This window comes from Camelus dromedarius, chromosome 1 (assembly GCF_036321535.1).
Source record: "Camelus dromedarius isolate mCamDro1 chromosome 1, mCamDro1.pat, whole genome shotgun sequence".
Classification (NCBI taxonomy): domain Eukaryota; kingdom Metazoa; phylum Chordata; class Mammalia; order Artiodactyla; family Camelidae; genus Camelus; species Camelus dromedarius.
The window spans coordinates 19,958,902-19,979,598 of NC_087436.1; the positions used below are offsets into that span (position 1 = coordinate 19,958,902).

At 42.4% G+C, this 20,697-nt stretch overlaps 1 protein-coding gene across 3 annotated transcripts in view; it reads left to right on the forward strand.

Moving 5' to 3' along the window:
- ZNF827 (zinc finger protein 827) overlaps window positions 1-20,697 on the forward strand; it is a 170,234-nt gene that overhangs the window by 107,364 nt on the left and 42,173 nt on the right. For all 3 annotated transcript variants that reach the window (XM_031465236.2, XM_010982657.3, XM_031465263.2), the window contains exon 8: window positions 2,205-2,308. In XM_031465236.2, coding sequence (XP_031321096.2) covers window positions 2,205-2,308 — 104 coding nt within the window. The remainder of the gene's footprint in view (window positions 1-2,204; window positions 2,309-20,697) is intronic.

Below are 20,697 nucleotides of genomic sequence, written 5' to 3' on the forward strand. Positions count from 1 at the left end.
GAGGTGGGAATTGCGAAATCTGACGCTCTGGGTCCAACCAGCAATCCTCCAAGGTCTCTACTTCCTTAAAGGTTCTTTGATTCTAAACAGTTTTCTTTGTGGAAGAGTTGGAAATTAACCTAACTTGCCCCAGCAGTCAACTGACACTTCCAAATCAGAGCGACCTTTCCTTCATGCATTTTATGCAAGGAAACTACACTTTTTGTCAGCTTACGAGGAAAGGGTGATTAATGCATGTTCCCTTTTGGCCTAGACCGAGATACAGATTAAAAATAGCTTGCCTTTGGTGAGCACTTGCTGTTTGCCAGACACAGCGAAGAGAGTGCTACATGGACTAGCAACTCAGCCCTCCCAGGGATGCAACCATCATCCCATTAAACAGACAAGAAACAAAGGCTCAGAAAAGTCAAATGATTTGTGCAAGATCACACAGCCGTAAGTGGCAGAGCTGGTATTTGAACCTAGAACTGCCCACCCTCCCGTGCACGCTCTTAGCCCCCACGCTGCCTGGCCTCGTCCTCTCATGGGACTTGTGTCAGTTTCAGGTTGGGAGAAGTTTGGTGCAAAATGACACGTCTTCCAGTCTCCATCACCTGCTAGCCTGTGGCCGGTTCACTATTATAGCCTATTTAAATTGTTCTATGCTTAAGATATAAATAAAAAGCATGCCACACAAAGTTGCATTAAATCTAGCCTAACAGCTAAATGAAACTGTATTAATCATGTGTTTTACTTAAAAAAAAAAAAAAAGACACGTCCTCCATTTTATCGCAGTATTTTCTTTTTAGCATTTAATAACAGTGATAGCCTTGCGGCATGTTTAAAAAGCATTACCTGTCATGGAGTCATAGGCTTGCGTGCCCTCAGGTCTGTTCCTTCCCCTGATCCGTCGTTTTGCAGGAGCTGATCCCTGCTGGCTGCGTGGCCCTGACTTCTAGGCAGGTTCAGCCAATCAGAGCCTTTGATGGGGTGGGGGGCGGGGCTTCAGAAAGAGCTGGAGTATTTCCCTCCCTCTCTGTCTCCTGCAGCGGCTGCACCTCCCTGGTTCCAGCTGCCCCCTGGGCAGGCTCACCATGAGCCCTGGGCTCCGTTTAACTCTTTCTTTTGTCCCTCCAGCCTCAGGGTGGTGGTGGCTTCTTGCTCCTCCTGTTTCTGAGCTGCGCTACTGCCCCCTATGAACCTTCCACCACCTGTGTACCCAGGTCCCTCAGTGATGCTTTCTCTGTTGTAAACAAATTCGGCTTTCAGTTCTCCATGCTGGACTCTGCTGTCTACTCCAGTATGTGGTCGCAATACTTACAGTTTACTTGAGAGGCACGGGAAGATGAATGCTTTGATTGCGTTAAAACCCTCTGATTAAAAGCATCCAAAGCATTTATGTTCACTGTGGCTGTGGTATTAGAGGAAAACCCTGGTTGGGTGTCGGGTGTCCCTGGTTCTAGTTCTAGCTAAGTCACCAGGGGAGCTTAGAATCACTCAAGTCAGAGCCTTGGTTTCTTGGAAAATGGAGATGCTCCCCAGGGTTCTTCCTGGCAGCCCCATTCACTGGCTCTAACTCCTTCCAAACCAAGGCAGTTGTAGGATGCAGACTCAGCTTCCATGGGGACCAGCAAGCTGTCTCCTTCAGTGCAGTGGTCCCTGACTCCAGCTGTCTGCCCTTCTGAGGCATGCCCTTGGTCCTTGAGGGATCAGGTGACAGAATGTGGGTGAGCCGGAGCACATCTGTCCCCACTCTGGAAATAACCTCAAACAGACCTCTTTGGTCTGACTCAGGTGGTTGGTCTCCATCTGGGCGCACAACACACTCATAGAACATACAGTGCAGGAGGAAGATACACTTCTCAGCTCTCCTGACTGTGGGTTTAACAATGTTTCAAACATGATGTTTCATATATATTCACTTTAAGTATAAAACCAATAGGTAGAATCTACAGACGGCACTTATCTGCTATGATACATTTTCTTTCTCCATTTTAAGGATAGTCCTCTTACATTCTGTAAACACCATTTTTAAAAGATTCTTTATGGTGCGCGTGCACACGTGCTTGCACTCACGCGCACGTACGCACTCGTGTACGCGTGTCTGTGTGTGTCTGTGTCTGTGTGTGTGTCTGTGTGTATGTCTGTGTATCGGGGACCAGATGCTCTGGGTATCTTAAATAACATTGATTTACTAAACTTCCCTCCTCCTCTCCCACCCCCAGCCCTTTTTTTTCAGAAGATACATGTAGACAATCACCATTCACCTTCAATTCAAAAGACCTGCTGCCCAGTGAACCTGTGCTTCACGGAAGAATATCAGCTCCAGGTATGGAAACATTGTTGATTTTGCTTCTACTGCTGGTTGCTTAAAAATTGCTTTCCTGAAACATGTGGGTTTTCAGATACTTTCAGTTTGTAGGTAGAAGTTATTCGTAGGAAGCTTGGATTTTGACGGGAGGGAGAAACTCAATTTAAATAGCCACAGAAGTTGGTTAAAATCAAATGCAGACGATCGTAAAGCTCTTCTTCTTTGCTGCAGGAGCCTGTCATCCTCTCCCCGCTGATGTTTCATTTGTAAAGTGAATTCCTTTGAAATAGCGAAGTGTATCCTAGACATAATTTGCTTTCCACATTGTCAGTATTTCAGGCAGGCAGCCAGGAGGATAGAAGGGAACAGTGGCGGGGATGCTGATCACAGGCAGGGAAGGTCATAACCCTGGTAGGGTGTGGGCCACCCCAGAGGCCACTTCGGTTTCCATGGGAGCAACACAGCTTGTGAAGACAGCCTTGCCACCCAGGTCTCACCTCTCTTCTTAGTCAGAGGATCTGCATAGAGCCATCCACCACTCCCTGTTGACATCTCAGCATCACTGCACAATTTCTTCTCCACGCCTCCTTTTTCATGGCTCTTTACTGAGCCAAAAGGAAGATGTGCTTGCTGTCCCCTGACCCACAGCGTGGCCGTCCCCCAGGGCGTTCTCAGAGTTATCCTGAAATGTGAACATTTGAGAACCCCTGCCCTGGAGCTCCCCACCCCAACCCCAGTACCCATTCAGCAGCCACTTCCAGCTCTTAGCCACTGAGAGAATTTCAGAAGCTTTTGGTGGCTCACACCCATTCATTCGCCCAGGAGAGAACAAGGCCACGTGTGTGCAGGAGGGGCTCACAGCAGGGTAGTTGGCTGGGAGTTTCCACAAGAATAAAGTCCAAGTGTCCCCCTCACACAGAAGGAGCTCGGTGTCAGAGGCACAGATGGTTGGAGAGCTGAGCATTTTGCGATTCAGAAAGGGCCAACGAGCATCTTCGGAAATACTGGCTTGGGGGAATCACAGGTCGTTGGAAGCGGTTTGTGACAGACCGTGGGGGAAAAAGCCATTCTTGATCGTCCTTTAGTCTTGTGATGTCAGATCCATTTCTTCTCATCTCCAAAGAACCCTGGTACCTGCACGCTTGTTAGCCTTGCAGGGCTTTTCTGTTCAAATACCATAAATAACATGCTTACACAAAAACACGTTACATAATACCTGGTTCTAGGGGTGGAAAGAAATTCTGCTTAGTTGATGTCTTCATTCTCAAACAGGGGCTATTTGAACTCCTGTTTACTTCCCACAGTGTCATTTTGAATAGCCATCTCCCCGGTCCCTAAATTATCACCCTGCTGTTAAGTTGATGGATTGTGACTTTCTAATGTCAAAATAACTGCCTAGGAATTGCCTGTCAGAGTGCTGTGACCCATCCAGCCAGCATCCTGTGATGTATCTACAAACCCTGCATCGTTGGCTTAATGTTTGGCCTGGCTATATTTTAAGAAGGGTTTATTGGTCAAGTGACAACGTGACCTCAAAGAGTGATATGTTTAACTGTGTGTCTTGTGTCGGGGGTGGTGGAGGCGGGGGTGGTGGAGGCGGGGGCGGGGGGGGCTTCCTGTGATTTCCTTGACAGACCTTTATTACAAATTCAATCAACTCACACTTAAAAAGTTAACTCTTATTTGAGGGCTCGGGAGTCAGCATCCCTGAGACTTTTTAAAATGTAAACCCGTCATTCTAAGGGCTAATCAACCTCTGTTCCTGAAGAAGCCTTTCTTTAGGCAGAAGATAAACAAAATGACTATATTTAAATTTTGCCAAAATAGACAACTCAAAGGGAACTTTTAAAAAGTAAGGTTGAAAATGCTTTAAAAATGGAGTTAAAATTAGAAAAATTAGAAGCGGTAAGGACAACCTTGCAATCACAGAGTTCTTGTAATCTGAAGATATGTTTTGTAAGGAAGCTCTTGATGACTTGGACTAATTGTGGAGAAGATCAGTCTGAATTGACGAAAGATTACAGTGGGGAGACTTTTCGAGAAAACATGTCTTTGACGTCTGGACAGTGATAAACAGCCTTCGTATACCGTCTACCGTATCTTCCCAATCCCTTCTGAAAATTCTGAAATCTAGCCACAATGTTTTGAATAGGTGACTTGGTGGCAGGACCTAGTGGGAGGCTATTTATAGCCTTTATGCCAAGGGTGAAGTTCATACATTATGTTGCAGAAGTATCAACGTGCTTGATTATGAAGGCCCATTGGAGTGTTATATAAAGCACATCTTATGTACCGTATTATCATCCTGAAATAAAAAACAGTATGAATCCCAAAATATATCAAGCCCCAGGGGTCTCCCATACATACTGTGGACCTACGTTTATTCCCGGACTCTGCTAAATGCAGTGCTGGGAACAAAGAAATCTTAAAGCTCCAGTGAAAGATCTTAAGAGTCTATGGTGTAAGAGTCATGAATCCCTATGGAAAATTTCGGGAGACCAAGTGAGCAGCAGGTTTCTGAATCGTTGGAGATGTGGCAAGAATGAGTTGCCCCGTGGGGGCTGCATCGTTAATAGGGCCGGAGTTTGAGAGAAAAGGAGGAGGGGGTGGGACAGGCGGACCGAGTCTAGCTGACCTGTCCGAGAGACGGGTTAGCTTTGCTACAAGCAGGTAGAATTTGGAAACAGTGGTGGCCGTGCAGAAATGGGGAAACCAGGAAGGAGACAGCTGGTTTTAGTGACTAGGCCAAATATAATTTGTTGTTAGTATAGAAATAAAAGCCTCAGCATCCTTAGAAATCTTCTCTTGGCTAATTTAAACGTCACCATTAAAATATGATTTCTATTCTTTATTTACTTAGCAAACTTCATCTTGCCACAGATCATGCAAAGATAAACATCAGCCTCGAGAATGATTTCAAATTCCTTATTACTGAAGACCATAATTAGTGAGGTTTAATGAGTTCCAATCCAAGAAGTCCCTTGCAAATGCTGAAAACCCACAGCATTAGTTCAACAGTATATATTGGTATATATTTATATACCACTCTCAATGGGATAAACCTCTTCCAGACACCTTTGGAGTGAGACCCAGGGGCAGGGGAGGGCACCACATGAGAGTAACACGTAAGGCCTGGCGGCTCCGGGCCCCAGGGATCCAGGCAGTGGGTTGTGATTGTGTGTCAGGCCCTTGGAGGACGAAGCAAGTGGTGTGGGAGAGAGCAAAGTGGGGAGAGGTGGGCGCACTACGGATCGTGGAGAAATCGAGAATAGCACAGTTAACTAGGCATTTGCCTTGGGCAGATGGTATCTGAGACACACAGCTGCCACCATCCCGGAGGAACAGAATAAACACAGGGCTTCACGGCGTCCTGGCTCGCCTTGTGGCCACTATTTCTAGACTGACTTGCCTGTGAACCACAGAATGCTCACGAGCCAACACCTAACATTTTTACTTGCTGCGAATGTCTTCGACAGAGGTAGCACCAAGAATCCTGAATAAAACAATGAGTTGAAAGCTGCTATCACCTTCTGCTGGAGAGATGTGAGGACAGAGTATCCTGAAAGCCATGAACAGATTACTGAGAGCATCCAGGGTGGTGCCGGGGCGAATGGTGATTTTACAAGAGAAATCAAAGAGCTTTCCTATGACGAGGGAGACAGAAATTACAGACCGTGTATAATTTAATGTATTTGTCTAATTTATAGCCGTCTCATTTTGTAATAAAGTCACACTCTTAGAAGGAAGATTCTGAGGTCAGATGTTTTTCAGGGCATGGAGGAGGGCGGCTCTGTGGGAGGAGGAGACCCATTACCTTTGTATCTGTGGCTATTGGTGTTTTCCCATCGTCTTCCCAGAGCAAAGGCTGTTAAGAGAAGGATTTACGTCTGGGCACTGCTTTTAAGCAATGTAGCGCTTCAGTTCTGTTTTATTATGATTTTGAAGTCACAGTATGTTTGCTCTGTATTAAGCCAAAAAAACAAAAACACAACCAGAGCGGGTGTGAAGGAAAATGTGGGTCTCCGTGGAATTCTCTTGCAGTGTTTGGAGTCACCGAAGCTTCCGTTTGTTATTTCAGATGGAGCTTAGAGTTAGGCGGTATAAAACATCTCAGCAATTGTGTTTGTAAATCCCTACCCCCAGTATTTGCTAACTTCCCTTGAAACAAAAAGAAACTCTTTTTGTTATTATTTGTAACCCACAAACAAGAAGTAAAGAACACGGGCAAATTGTAGTTCTTTTCAAGACTTGATATGCCAGTCAGGTTTGATGTTAAATAAAAAGGCTGGCTTGGAATGGTCTACCTTGTCCCCAGGCCAGTTCTTGTTCCATTTTCCTCTCTCTGTTCTGCCGATCAATCTAATTGAAGTCATACCAGCTCATAGACTTTTCTGAAATCTAAATAAATGGTGCCTAGCATCAGAGTACCACCTGCAACTCACCCTTGGCCCGCCATGCTGCTGGCCAGCTGCGAAGGACCTCTCTCTAGCATGGGTTCAGAAGGTGTGCATGTCACCTTTCTTCCTGTTAAGACTTGCCAACTCACATCTCAAGAGAGAGACGTACCAAGCTTTCCTGGATTCCAGCAAAGTGTTTTTCTCAATCCTTTTTCAAACACAGCAGATTCTTTTAAAATGCAGACTAAGTCATATAAACAGGAGAACGTTGGGTGTTGTTGGTGTGTGTCATGTTGTGGCTTAGGCTTCTTTTGGATTAACCACATTCGTTCTGGACAGAGGAGGAAGGTAATCGTTATCCAGAACCTGCCAGGTGGTCAGACCCGGGATCTGTGTCATCACATTTAATTTTGAAAACAAACCATGGAGACACAGGAATTATGCTCAATCTTACAGATGGTTAAATGGAGATTCAGAGAGATTTAATACTCTTTTTCCAGTTTTACTGAGACATAATTGACATACAGCATTGTATTAGTTTCAAATGTACAGCCTAATGACTTGAGACATACATGAATATATGGAAGTGATTACCACAATAAATCTAGTTAACATCCATCACCTCACATAGTTACAAACGTTTGTTTCTTGTGACTGAGAACCTTTAAGTTCTACTCTCTTAGCAACTTTTAAATATGCAATACAGTTTTGTTAACTATAGTCACCATACTGTACATTACATCCCCCAGAACTTATTTATTTCATAACTGGAAGTCCGCATCTTTTGTGGAGAGACTTACAGGCAGACCTCAGAGATATCCCAGACCACCACGATAAAGTGAGTATCACCACGAAGCGAGTCACACAAACTTTTTGGTTTCTCGGTGCATATAAAAGTTATGTTTACACTATACTGTAGTCTCTTCAGTGTGCAACAGCATTATGTCTAAAAAAAAAAGTACATACCTTAATTTAAAAATACTTCATTGCTTAAAAGTACACATCATCTGGCAGCACATGATTGCCTCAAACCTTCAATTTGTATTTAAAAAATGCAGTATCTGCGAAGTACAATAAGGCGAGATACGCCTGTAATAATTTGTTTAAAATTATCCAGTTGGTGAGTGGCAGCCCGGGAATTCAAACCCGGAGCTGCACAGTGCATTTTATCTCTTTCTACCCCATTACGCTGCCTCTGAAGTCAGATGATGTGTCCCCAACAGTGAGCAAAGGAGCACATCTCTCCAGTGTACCCCTCGTTGGCATTTGAAATACTACTGGTGGATTACCCTCGTATAGTTAGGAATGAAAAACAGTCCTCTAAATAAGGTATTTCAAAGCAGTTACAGGACAGGGGTGGACTGGTTATTACTATAATTCTAATTGTGTCCTCTTCCAATCCTTTTCTTTCTTCTTCTCATACTTTGGTATCTGGTAAATCATAGTCACTTGGAATGTTTCTTTCAGTTGGAAAAGTTAAAGAGACAGTTAATGTTTCTTTTCAACAATTTTTAATGAATTGTCTGAGCTGGAGAAATAGTTTCACAGAACTGGGTAAAATCCTCCTGGTTAAATAAAACATGTAACGCTGAAGTGAGAGGTCTGGTCAGCAGTGCAAAAGAAAAAGTTCTCGACTGAGACTCAGGAGAACTCAGGTTTAGTCCTAGCCCAGTTTCCAGGAGAAAGAGAACAGAGAATCTTCAGGCTTCTTCCACCTTCCCTCTTTTTCAAAAGCTCTGCTGTCTGTAATGTCATTGTAACTTCAGCTCAAGTGACTATCTTCTTTGTGGAGCCAAAGCTATGTGCTGGTACGGGGGGAAATCAGTCTAGCCTACTAGAAATTCTACCACCCCCACTAAAAGTTGAAGAAGGCACAAGTCTTCAAACATAATTTTTAAAGGACTCAGCATTTGGAGTGGCAGGGACTGGGGAGGGGACACAAGAAGGGCTTCTGGGAAGCGGGGATGGTACGTTTCTTGATCTGGCTGCTGGTTGAGTTTCACGCATGGGTAGTTTTGTGACAGTTCATCAAGCTGTGTACTTAACGACAATGTTTCTGTATCCATTAGGGCTAATTGGCTTACTCCCAAATGGGTGGGTCCGGATGCCACGTGGCCACCTCCAGGCCATCAGTACGAGTGCCCCTTCGCTTTAGAGACTATGAAAGTCATGATGATGATGGCAGTCTTTCCATCAGACAACTTTTAATTTATAGGAACACTTCCATTTGTGGTGCAAACATATTGCCCTGAACTGAATGACATGTCGGTGGAGCTATCTGCTTCCTGTTGTGTTTCAAATTGGGAGACTCTTCTGCATGGCTTGTAGCATTTGTCTGATGAACTTGCAGTAGATGAGCTGTGTCGTCTGTCCAGCCATTTACGAGAGGGAGAAGTTTTCATTATTCTTTTCTTCCTGATCCAGATAATGTTATTTGAAGCTAAAAATGATGTGTTCTTAACTAGCCCCACTGGTCCCTCACCAGCCTCGTTTGGTCTTAGCAGGTAGGTAGCTTCCAAAGGGGAGCTATTGACTCCGTTAAAAATTCTTTGCAGGAAAAGGTCTTGGTTTAAGCCCTGACAGCTTTGTGTCCAAACTAGTCCTTCTCAAATATATAACTGATCAGGTCTCTGCAGACCAGCAGCTGTGGGCTCACACACCAAAGTGGCAGGCACACTTTTTTAAATTCTCCAAAAGGAGAAATTTCTACCCAGTTTAGGTGCCTCGCCTGAGCTATCTATGGAAAGCCACAAAGACGGAGGGGAAAAAAAAACTGTAGCTGTTTGGCCAAGCCCCTTTATCTCTGCCCAGATGGCCCCAGGGTTGAGTCACTTGGTACTGAAGATAGTCATCAATGCTTTCATGTTTGTGCTTGGCGGGAAATGATACCATCCAAAAGCCCCTTTAAAAACCCGGATTGAGGACTCGGTTTCTCAGGTACAGGTTACCCCTCCTGGGGCTGCAGCTACTTTGGCCCCAGCCAGGCATCTTCCTGTCGGCAGAGTGTAAAATTTTCTGCACACCCTTTGTAAGGCCTCTGCCATGCCCGTGGTTGTGTTTTTACTTTTGCAAAGACTACTGAGATGCCTGGAAAATGAATAGTGCTATAAAAGTTCAAATTCTTGAGTCTGTGTCATGGGTGATGGAGAGTATTTGTTGACAGATTGCCACGTGGTGACCCTGGCTTCAGTCTGGGCCTGGCTAATTCCATCTACAAGGCCTTTTCTCTATATACAATGCATTCCTCCATGCCTTTGCTATCAAAAATACATATTCTCATTTCGTGCAATTTCTTCTTTGTGCTTATTTCTTTTCAGGGCAGCAACTGCCCTCCAGTCACCAGGGTGGAAAAAAAGAAAAGTCATCCTGCTTGCAAACTAGAACATCTCTCTTTCAGATCCATTCCGTATTCCCATATGTAGGCCAAACGGGGACCTCCGCGTGGAGAGAGAGACACCCCACCCCTCGTCACACCGTGGCCCTTTTTCAATGTAGTTGTTGGAATGACAGTCAGTCAGGGGCTGTTCCCCCCCATGCAGTGTGTTTCCTTTAGCAAAGTACTTATCATTTCTGTTCTCAGCTTGCCATCCAGAAAGGATGGGCAGGCTTTGCCTTTGCTTCATGAGATCCTGGGTTCCCCGCATCCTCCGCTGGAGTTCTGTTGAGATGCCCCACACAGGGGTCTGTCCAGCTCTCTAAAGTCAACAAGTCCTAAACTAAATGTCTCATTTCCCCCACCTCCCACTGTCTCCAGACTTCTCCCCAAATAATTAAAACTGATGAGAACCCTCTTCTCTACCTTTTCTTTCCTAGCTTATTGAATAGCAGCACCATCGTGGCACAGACCGTCAGGCTGGATGCCTTTTGTTTGGGTTCCTCCAGAAGTCGATCCCGAGACAAAGATTTGTGCGAGTCTTTTTTTTTTTTTCCTAGGAAGCAAGATCAAGAAACACTGGGAGAGGGACGGGGAAGCGAACTGAGGAAAGGAAGGCAGCCAATAAAGGGTTCCTTATCAAACAGGTTGCCTACTGGACAAATGGAGAGCAGTGTCTCTGGGGAGCTCTGGGAAGCAATGGAGGACACACATCTCAGGGTTCTCTGCCCACCGGGGTGAGAGCGCTGGAGTGCAAGCTGCTCCCAGGACAGTCAATTCCCCAGCACCCTAGTCTTACCAACCAGGTGGGCAAAGCGGGCTCCTGTGGCCAGAGAGCCCTTGGCAAATGTGTGCAGTTGCTGGCAGTGGGAAGACAGGCACTGAAGTCGTGGAGGCAAGCTGATGGTGAAGAGGGGAGGCGGGAAGGACAGTATGGCTGCACCTTCTTCACTGTCACTCCTTCTTCGCCCTCCACGTGTGCCCAGTTCCCGTGCATTCCTGCACTGGTTCTTCCTCTTGCATCTCTTCCAGGTGCATTTTATCCTTTTCATCCCAACTGCCAATGTCCTTATTCAGTCTCCATCAGTGGGCCTCTGGGTGACAACCGTGGTTTCTGGCTGGTCTTCTGTCTCCAGCGTCACCCCTGCTAGTCCCTTCTTTCCATCCTGGAGCCACGTTCTTTCTAGAAGGCAGATCTGATCATCTCCTTCTCTGTCCTGCCAGCTTCCTATTTTCCTCAGGATAAAGTCTCATTCCAACTGCTGGCACCTGAAGTCTTCCCAATCGGCTTTTTTTTTCTTTTTAAGTCTCTGCATTCTTTGGAAATCATTCCCTTCCACTCCCAAACTGGACTAGGTGTCACTTCCTTTGATCTCCTTGGATATTTAGAATGTCCTGTTTAAGCATCCACCTTCTCCCTTAGCAGTAAACTCCTTGGTGGGCATCAGCTGACTCTTTGACCATTGTATCTCCCAGAAGGTGGCCCCAAGTGTAGCTGCTCATCAATCTTGTTGAAAAGCTACGTGGTTTGTCAAACCAGTGATACATGCTCTCAAGAGAGATCTGATAAAACTCTGACTGTGACACAGAGCGGTTCTTGATTGTAGGTTAAAATGGATCCCTTTATAAATAAAGTGTGTGAGAAAGCTTTTTTCAAAAATAGTTGTTCTGTCTAGCTAATGTGAGTGGCTGCCGGGACATAACCCTCTACTTAGAATTAAATGGTTAAGCTCAACAGGAGAAAAATTGCAGGGCTATTGTGTTCTCTCTTTGCACCTTAGATAGAGATCTAATTGCCACTAGAGAAACTCGAGGGCAGCTTTTCTGAGGGCAGAGAGTGGAAGATAGAAGACCAAGAAGACTAGATGGTTTGACGAAGGCTAACACTTGGGTTCCCGGGAAACTCCAGTAACTGATTTTTGCGTGTAATAATAAAACTTCCCAGACGTAAAATTCCCTGTTACTAGTCTCATATTAAAAAGCTTGGGATTGTTTCAAATAGAATTGTTTTCCCATCCGTGAGCCAACTGTTTTATCCAGTGAGCTCCTCTTTTCATGTAAATTATTTTATTGAGAGACATTTGTTATATTTTGATCCAAATAGGGCAAAAGTTGACATCAGGATCTCTCATCAGTACTAATGGGAAACTGTGTGAGGCAGATTTGAATTCAGGCCTGAAGCTCTGTGGAATTTGGGCAGCCCATGAAAGGGACATATCTTTTTCTTCTTGCAAGATACTGAACAATGATACCTGGCTTTCTCCTCTTGCTTGGGAATCATCCCACAGATTTTCTGACACTTCCTCAATTGTTTCTTACACCTGAGGAGAGAAACAATTTTCTACAGCTGTCAGGCTGCACACCTCCCGAGTCCCCCACGTTTCTCCTCACCTCTGCACGGAGCAGCCAAGCTGGATGTGCCCACTGGCGCACAGCCGTTTCCGCCCTCAGCTGCCTGCTTTCTCCAGTGTTGCTGCACTCTGTCTCACCCCCATTGTTTCCTTCTCTTTTTCTGTTGTGAGCCATCGTGGGGCTTACAGGAGGCAAGACTTAAATACTCTACTAATCACATAAATAAGAAATGAATTCTCTAAGTTACAGAGAATTACAGCGCTCCCTGTTATTTTGTGAACTTGGACCCTGATGCGCCATTCTGAGAAGTCAGTCTCCAAATAGACTTGAGCAAGTAACACTAAGGTCTAGAGGGACAAGGGTATGCTTTCAGCATAAATATCTGAAAACAAATTAAATGTCCATAAGGTAAGAAACTGGTGAAATGAACCGTAGGACATTTGATGGAAAATGCCAGAGCGGTTAAAAAAAGGTGAAGGAGATCTTTGGGAATCTGTGTGAAAAGATGTCTTAAGATACATCATTAGATTTAAACAACAAAAAACTGGCTACTGACAACATAGGTGACATGATCCCATTTATATTTTTTAAAAAAGAGGTGGTGCATTTTCTATACACATAATATGCTTGTGTGTGCATAGATAATTTCTCCACAGATAAACTCCACAAATAGACTCTGAACAGTGACTCCCATGAGGAGTGAAAAGGGCTGGAATTGGGAGGAGAGGGGTAGTTAAGAGAGGGGTGTTCTTTCATTCTTCAGTTCATATCCTTTGTTCTGTTTTTGTTAATTAATTTATATTACTTTTATAATTTTTTAGATACCTATGTGTTCAAATCACTTTTTTTTAGAATCTATCATTTACTCGTATGATGATTTGGAGTGCTAATGAACAATCTCTAAACTGAGTGAACTACTGAAAATATTGATAAAGCAATGATGCTTAGCCATCTTCCTTTGGTGAGCCCTCCCAGCGAGATGCCAGCGTTAAATGAGTGTTTCACACAGTTCATGAAAATGTAAATCAGGTTGTAAATCCTCATGAGCGGTAAGACCCCATAGTTTGTAAAAATGCTTGCATACTGGGGGAAAATCAGGGAGGACCGATGTAGAAATGTTAACTCAGTGTTATTAAGATTTCAAGTGACTTTCACTTACATTTTATGGACTTCCATTTTCACAATAAGCATCCATTACTTTTATAATCAGAAACATCATTGGAACAAAGGTAAAACTATCTTGTATGTTCTGGTAATGAATGCTTGACACCAGATCTCTCTAGAAGTTTTTCTCATGAGGATATGCCTGGTGCTTTGGACAAGGAGACCAACTTCAGCAGAACTTATGTGTGTCCATAGAAAAAATGGCAGACCTACAAAAATGAATGGAGATATTCTCAGCTGGAAGAGATGAAAATGTTGGGAAAAAAATCTTATAACGGGTGTTTGGAAAGTGAAACCTATCTTAAGATATCAAAATACTTCAGATTAAGGGATGCTGTTCTCATATCTTGCACTCATTGGCACCTGCTGCTTTTACAATTTCCTCATCTTCTGTTACATGTACTTACGTGCACCCTTGGGTACCTTCCTTCTATCCAGGGCTTTCCAGTCAAAATGACTCATCCATCTGCAGAATCTAGTTTCCCTGCTGTAAGTAACCAGGAATGAGTCACTCAGATCAGTTGCTTTTCTTTCAACTTGAATGGAATTAGGTTCAGGGACGTTCAGTTGAAAGACTCAGAAATGGGTGGGTCCCAGGAACGGCAGTGGTGAGGTTATCAGGGAAGTCAGCTGTCTTATAGGAATGGGAAACAGGATGGAGAATCAGGTAGTCCAGAGGGGAATGACTTATTATAAAGGACAAAGTCCAAGCTCTAGCTGTCAGTCTTTGCCAGAGTGTGGAGGCAGGAATAAATTACGGATTTTAGGTAACCATTTTGTCTTAAAGGCGAGATGACTCATACAAATTACTTTTTTTGCTCACTAATTTTGTATGTACTGTGTAGGTACTTGCCAAAAGCAAAGCAGGGGAAAATTTTACTCAGGGGGAAAAAAAATGTGTACTCTTGCAAATGCTTTTAACATGTAGGCATGCTTTCGGTATGTGAAAGTTCTTTTTGACGCTATTTTTGGCCAAATTGTTTTTCATTTTTATGAAAAATGTTAATTTTTAAAGCACTCCGGTCTATCTCCCAACTGTTACTTTTATCACTCGAAAATGTGGTATTTTAAAAATATCATCACTGGTGTCATGCTAAGACTTGCCTTGGATTACAAGCCTTTCATAGTAATTAATTTTTTTAAGGCATTTGGACATGAAAAAGAAATAAAATGAAAGTTCACCAAAATGTTCATAGCAGTTGTCTTTGGGTAGTGATGGAGAGTGTGGTTATGGTTCTTGGATTTTTTTTCTCACTTGTCTTTGTTCTTCTAGTTTTCTATAATGAGCATGGAACACTTATAAAGAAAAAAATCAAATTTATTAGAGGGAGTAAAGGTGTTAAGGGAGAAAAATAAGATTCGTGATGCTTTGAGTTGCACTGTAGTAATTCTCATGGTCACACACAAGATGGGTCTTTGTCCAAGGCTCCCAAACATCTTGTGTTACAGTGAGCAGATATTAGCAGAGTCGTTTCCAAAAATGTAAGTTACGTATCCTGTAAGTTATTAACAAAGAGCTGAGAAATACTCATATGAATTATACGTATGACCATGGTCTTTTAAGTACGTTATTTCAGTTTGACAACTTACTAAGCTCACTTGAGGAGCAACTGAAGTTTAAGGATGGTTCCTTATTTTTAATCTTACAAAGGAGATTCATGAATTAAATGTATATTGGAGCACCTGCTATTGGAGAGAAGTGCGCACCATCTTATTTAACTGTGCTGTTGAGAATAGTGTTTAATGGAACAGTGCTTTGTACTGTTGCATTGCACTGTTGGTCTCATAAATATCATTCACCTAGGTATAATTAATAATACCATCGCTGCTGCTGAATATTTTCAGTAGTTTTATCAAGAGGTGTAATGAGCGTTCACATTTTTGTTGCATCTATTTAGTTTCCTAACAGAAGAAGTCAATGAGAAAAACGATCTTAGTGGCTACCAACAGATTCACTGACTTGCCCCTTAAATTACCTTCATTCTTCTCCATCAGTGTCAGAGGATACTGAGATGTCGTGAAATGGGGATTAAATATAAAAGGATCGGAATAGCATTAAGTATTTGATGAGCAGTATTGTTGCCTGTAGATGAAACCGGTGTTCCAGGTTCTTGCTCCGTCCCAGAAAGAATTCAGAGACAAGATGTGGAGATTAAGAAGTAAAGTGAGGATTTATTAAGGGAGGGATAGTATACTCTCAGGGGAGAGCGGGCAGGCTCAGGTGAGCAGCAGCCCTGAGTTTTTTTGGCAAGTTGGTTACATAGGGTGTAAAAATGAATGGGCGGAATATTCATTGGGGCGGGAAGGGTTTGGGGTCATATTCCCTGATTTCCATCCCAACTCCACCTTCCTGAGGGGAGGAGGGATTTTTGTCCTTATTTAGTCTGGATCCAAAGTGTCATAGTGTCACTGCATGATGGGTACTTCTAATCAGCAAGGCTAATTTTATTGTAATGAGGGCACAATGAGCAAAAGGACACTGGAGATTCCTGCCTTTTCTGACCTTTGTCGACCTCCGGACCGCTCATCACCCATAAGATGTGACCACTTATCAGCCCAGAGGTTCCTGTTTTCTTCCTCTGCCCAGGGGCCCTTGGTGCTCACATGATGTGTGGTTTCCTGCATTTGGCCTGTGTCTCTCCTTTTTGCCCAATTTCTACCATTTGGTCTGTGTCCCCCGTTCTCTGCTCGTATCTAGCTATCTGCCTGCGCTAACAGTATGAGACACTATTATGAGGTGTAGGTACCCCTGGGTAAAAAGAAAGCTTATTTCTTCATTCAGCAAATACTTAGGGAGCTGCTATTGTATGATGAGTACTTTTTAGGTCTAGGGAAGAACAGTGAACAGAACAAAGTCCCTGTCCTTATGGGGTTTACATGCAAGGAAGGAAGAGAAGCAGTTGCTACACAAATGATTAGACAGTGTGTATATGATATACACACATATGTAATAACATTCTAAAAGTAAATAATATCTTTATATGTAATGTATAATTTTATTTGTATATATATTTAATAACATCATGAAAAAACTAAGCCAGGTAAGGGGGGTTGGAAAGGAGCCATCCTAGTAGGATGGTCAGAGAAAGCTCTCCCTGAGAAGGTACAGTACGGGGCCGGTCCCGTCCTGACTCTGGGGGCGAGTGCTCTCGGTGGAGGAAGCTGGTACTACAAGGCCCAGAATGGGGATGAGCTGGCTTGGGGAGATGATGGCAGAAGAGAGGCTGGCTGGAGGGGAGGGAAGGGGAAAAGCTGGTAGAGCCTGCTGGTGAATAAGCCAGGATTTGGGCTTCACTGCAAGTATCCCAGGAACCACTGGAATGTTTTGAGCAGAGAAATAACAGAATCTCCCTTCCATTTAAAAAAGTTAATCTGACTTTTTCTTGTTTAATCTTTAAAGCCCTAACAAAGTCCTCTGAAAAGCTTAATGGAAACAAAGAGGACTTGAACAAAGATAAGAGAGGCAGAGAAAGTTAATTTAATTTACTGGGTATTCTTTTTATAGTGGATGGAATCTGTACATATCCCTTTAATAATTCCAATAACCAATACATTGAATAATGTAATAATTTATTGGTGGTGAGTGTTGCCCGATATTTATCTCATTTGATTTTTCTGACTATAAGTTATGAGAGAGGGATGACATTTTTATGTTACTGTGTTTAGTTAAACTTTCGGTTTCTTCTCAATCAGTTGAAAATGACAATCTAGACAGTGAACTGAATATTTATGGAAAAAAGTCTACAAAAGTCACCCTCATAATAAAAAAGCTTGGAAAGCTACAAAATTTCAAATCAGAATTTTTAAAAAATGGCAAGACAAATCCATTATTTAGAATTCATTGTCAGAAAGAGAATGCCTTTGTAAGAAAGGGGAATTTAGCTTCACACTGGAATTGCTTCATTATTATTTGTAAAGAGCTCTGTCAGGGAACTACGAATTCGCCAATAAAACTACAAATTACTCCAACAGATGTTTACAAAGCGTGCCTAGAGGCCATTGTGTGTGTGTGTTTTGCCAATTCTGCCATTGAAGGGGTGATTTACGGTCCTAAAGCCACTAATGATGGCGCTTCACAAACGTTACACCACGTTGTATCATCTAAGACAATAACGTCTGTTATTTACAACAGAATTCTTGAATATTTGTTACCTACATGCGTTACTGACAAGCAGAAGAACGCCTATTGGGGAGCACATAATGTGAATCTTTTGAAGTGGGAGGTTTGCCTTTTCTCGTTCATGAGAACAGCACTTAATAAGGAATTTCTTAGAAACACTAGCAAGTACTAAGCCGTCAGAAACTTCCTGCTAAATATGTACCACTTCCCACCTATCTCCGACAATCCTCAGACGTTGAAATCTCTTTTTAACAATATTTTATTGTCCATAATATTTGAGGAAATGGAGATTCTTCATAGATCTTTTGAGACTTGCATTGTGTAAATACATTGTTTGTCTACATTTTTGTTTCAAGTGCTTTTTAACCACCAGACTAGAGTGAGGTGATTCTCTAGACTAGACCTGTTAACCATTTTTCAGCCAACCCATTCCGAGGCAGTTTGCTGAGACAGGAAATGAGATAATACGATTCAGTGATAAAACAAGCAGTCCGCTCCTTGCTGGCAAGCTGTGAGGTCGACTTCTTAATAGAGGGTTGGAGAGTGAGTCTGAATTACAGTTTCCTCCAGGATGATACAAGCTTCAAAATTCACTGGGGGAACGGTTGATGGTGCAGACAAGAGAAACCTTTACAAGTGATCTCTTTACATCCATTTACACTCATGAGTGTGTGTGTGTGTGTTCTTTTTTTTTTTTTTTTTTTGACATGTGAGAACAAACTGGTCAAACTCTCTTAAAGGGTTTTTGCTATTTTCCTTTTTTTTTTAACATTCTTTTTTTTAATTGAATTATAGTAGCTATACAATATCATGTAAGTTACAGGTGTACAATATAGTAATTCACAATTTGTAAAGGTTGTATTCCATTTATAGTTATTGTAAGATACTGGCTATTTCCCCCATGTTGTACAATGTGCCCTTGTAGCTTATTTTATTCTTAATAGTTTGTATCTCTTAATCCCCTCACCCCATTCAGTCCCCACTTCTCTCTCCCCACTGGTAACTACTAATCTGTTCTCTGTATCTGTGAGTCTGCTTCTTTTTTGTTATATTCACTAGTTTGTTATATTTTTTGATTCCACGTATACATGAGATCATACAGTATTTGTCTTTCTCCATCTGACTTAAGGGCTTTGCTATTTTAAATAGAAACGTCCACTTAAGAGATTTCATAGTTAAAAAAAAGTTCTTAGTTGACTCACTGTTCCCTGGCAATGGTGGCCCCTCTTCAGGGTAGGACACCATATATTAGAACAAGTTATAACAAAGAGAAATGAATTTGAGGAAAACTGCGTCCATCTGACCTTTTGTATTTGGTATGCATAGATAACCCAACCAGGATGCTCTTGTGCGCTTAGCACACTGAAGGCACTTAAGTCATTTTCATTTTACTGGGGATCTGTGGTAAAGCTGCAGTTAGACCGCTGGGAAATCATTACTGGCTCAAGCTAAGTGCTATTGCTGACTCTATTATGGTCCTGGAGTCTTGGGGAGTCATCTACGCTGATTCATAAGGATTCCTTTGATCAGTTGGAAAAACTTCTCCCTGCTTGGAATGAGGGCAGAGAAGTCTCACAGGTCAGATTGTGCTGCTGACATTCTCAAGATGATGCTAGTAACTCCTCTCAGATTATGTCCATGACACTTTCTAAATCCCTTTGCAAACAGCTGGATCCCAACATGACTGCCTTTATTTGTGCAATTGAAGAACTAGAGTGATCCTGGCACACCGCTAGCAAAGAAGTAATTTTCTTACCCTCTTGAAGGTGGTAACCAGCTTGGGCTCGTTTTTTTTTTTGTTTCAAATTGCTCAGGTTGATGGGATTAAAGATATTTAAAAGAAAGAATTTAAAATCTGCAGTAGGAAAAAGATATTTGTGTTTATTTTATGTATTGGGTTTAATAGACTTGCCCTCTTAAAATACTTTATCATAACAAAGTAGGTGGGCCCACGTACTAAGTTGGTAGCTTTCAAATTTCTGAACAAAAACTCATAGTAAATTTCCCACCTGTTTATATATGTGTACGTATATGTGTATCTTAAATGACAATGCAAAATATATAGAGATAGGCTGATTGATTGCTAAAGATAGGTAAATGAAACAATCTTCACCATGTACCATGTCTGATTTTTCTAATGTATCCTATTTTATTTCACCTTTTTTTTTTTTTTTTTTTTTGAATGCTAGTGGAGACCAATTTAGTTCATGATCTGCCAGTAGGTCACAATTAGCAGTTTGGTCATTACTGGGCTAACCAATAAGGGTACCTAGAGTATATTCTCTCCTTTGAGTTCCCCAGTGACAAACCCAAGAACTAAAACACTTGGTGCTTTGGTTTTGACTTGACAGGTTGGTTTGTGCCAAACACTTTGAGGCTCCAAACTCCCATCCTATTGAGATGACTGAATCACTTCTGAACGAGACCTTTGAAGCTGTCACCCACTGTACTAAAAACAAATCAAACAAAAGGGGGAACCAGACCCTTCCCAGAGTGATCTGGTACTATTCCACATGTATCGCAGTAGGAAAGGAAAAGTAATGATGTTTTTCACATTTGAGTGAATCTCATTGAAGAACAAATGTCTCTGATTGCTTTTCAAAATTTTTAAGTAATGGCAAAGTGAACTTAAGTGGAAGGAAAAAGATAGAAGAAAAATTCTTAATTCTGCATTTAGCCATTAATTGAATAGATTCCTTGGTATCTGAAATTAGTCTTTGGTTTTTCACCTTCTTGGATGTAAATAGTGCTGACAGTGCCCATCCTTGATTCTTATTTGGCGTGTTAGACAGGGGTAAATGACCCCCAGTCCCCAGTATGTTGCCTTTAATTCCCATTTTTTAAAATAATTTCTTCCTACAAAGAGCCAATCACCCTTCCTGCCTGCTCCCCTCCACCCTCAACATGAATGGTAAAATGCTCAGGTTGAAATAATGGAGTTTTTTGGTTGCTGGAAATGATGGATTGCAGCAATCAGCTAAGCTTTTAAAAGCATATATAT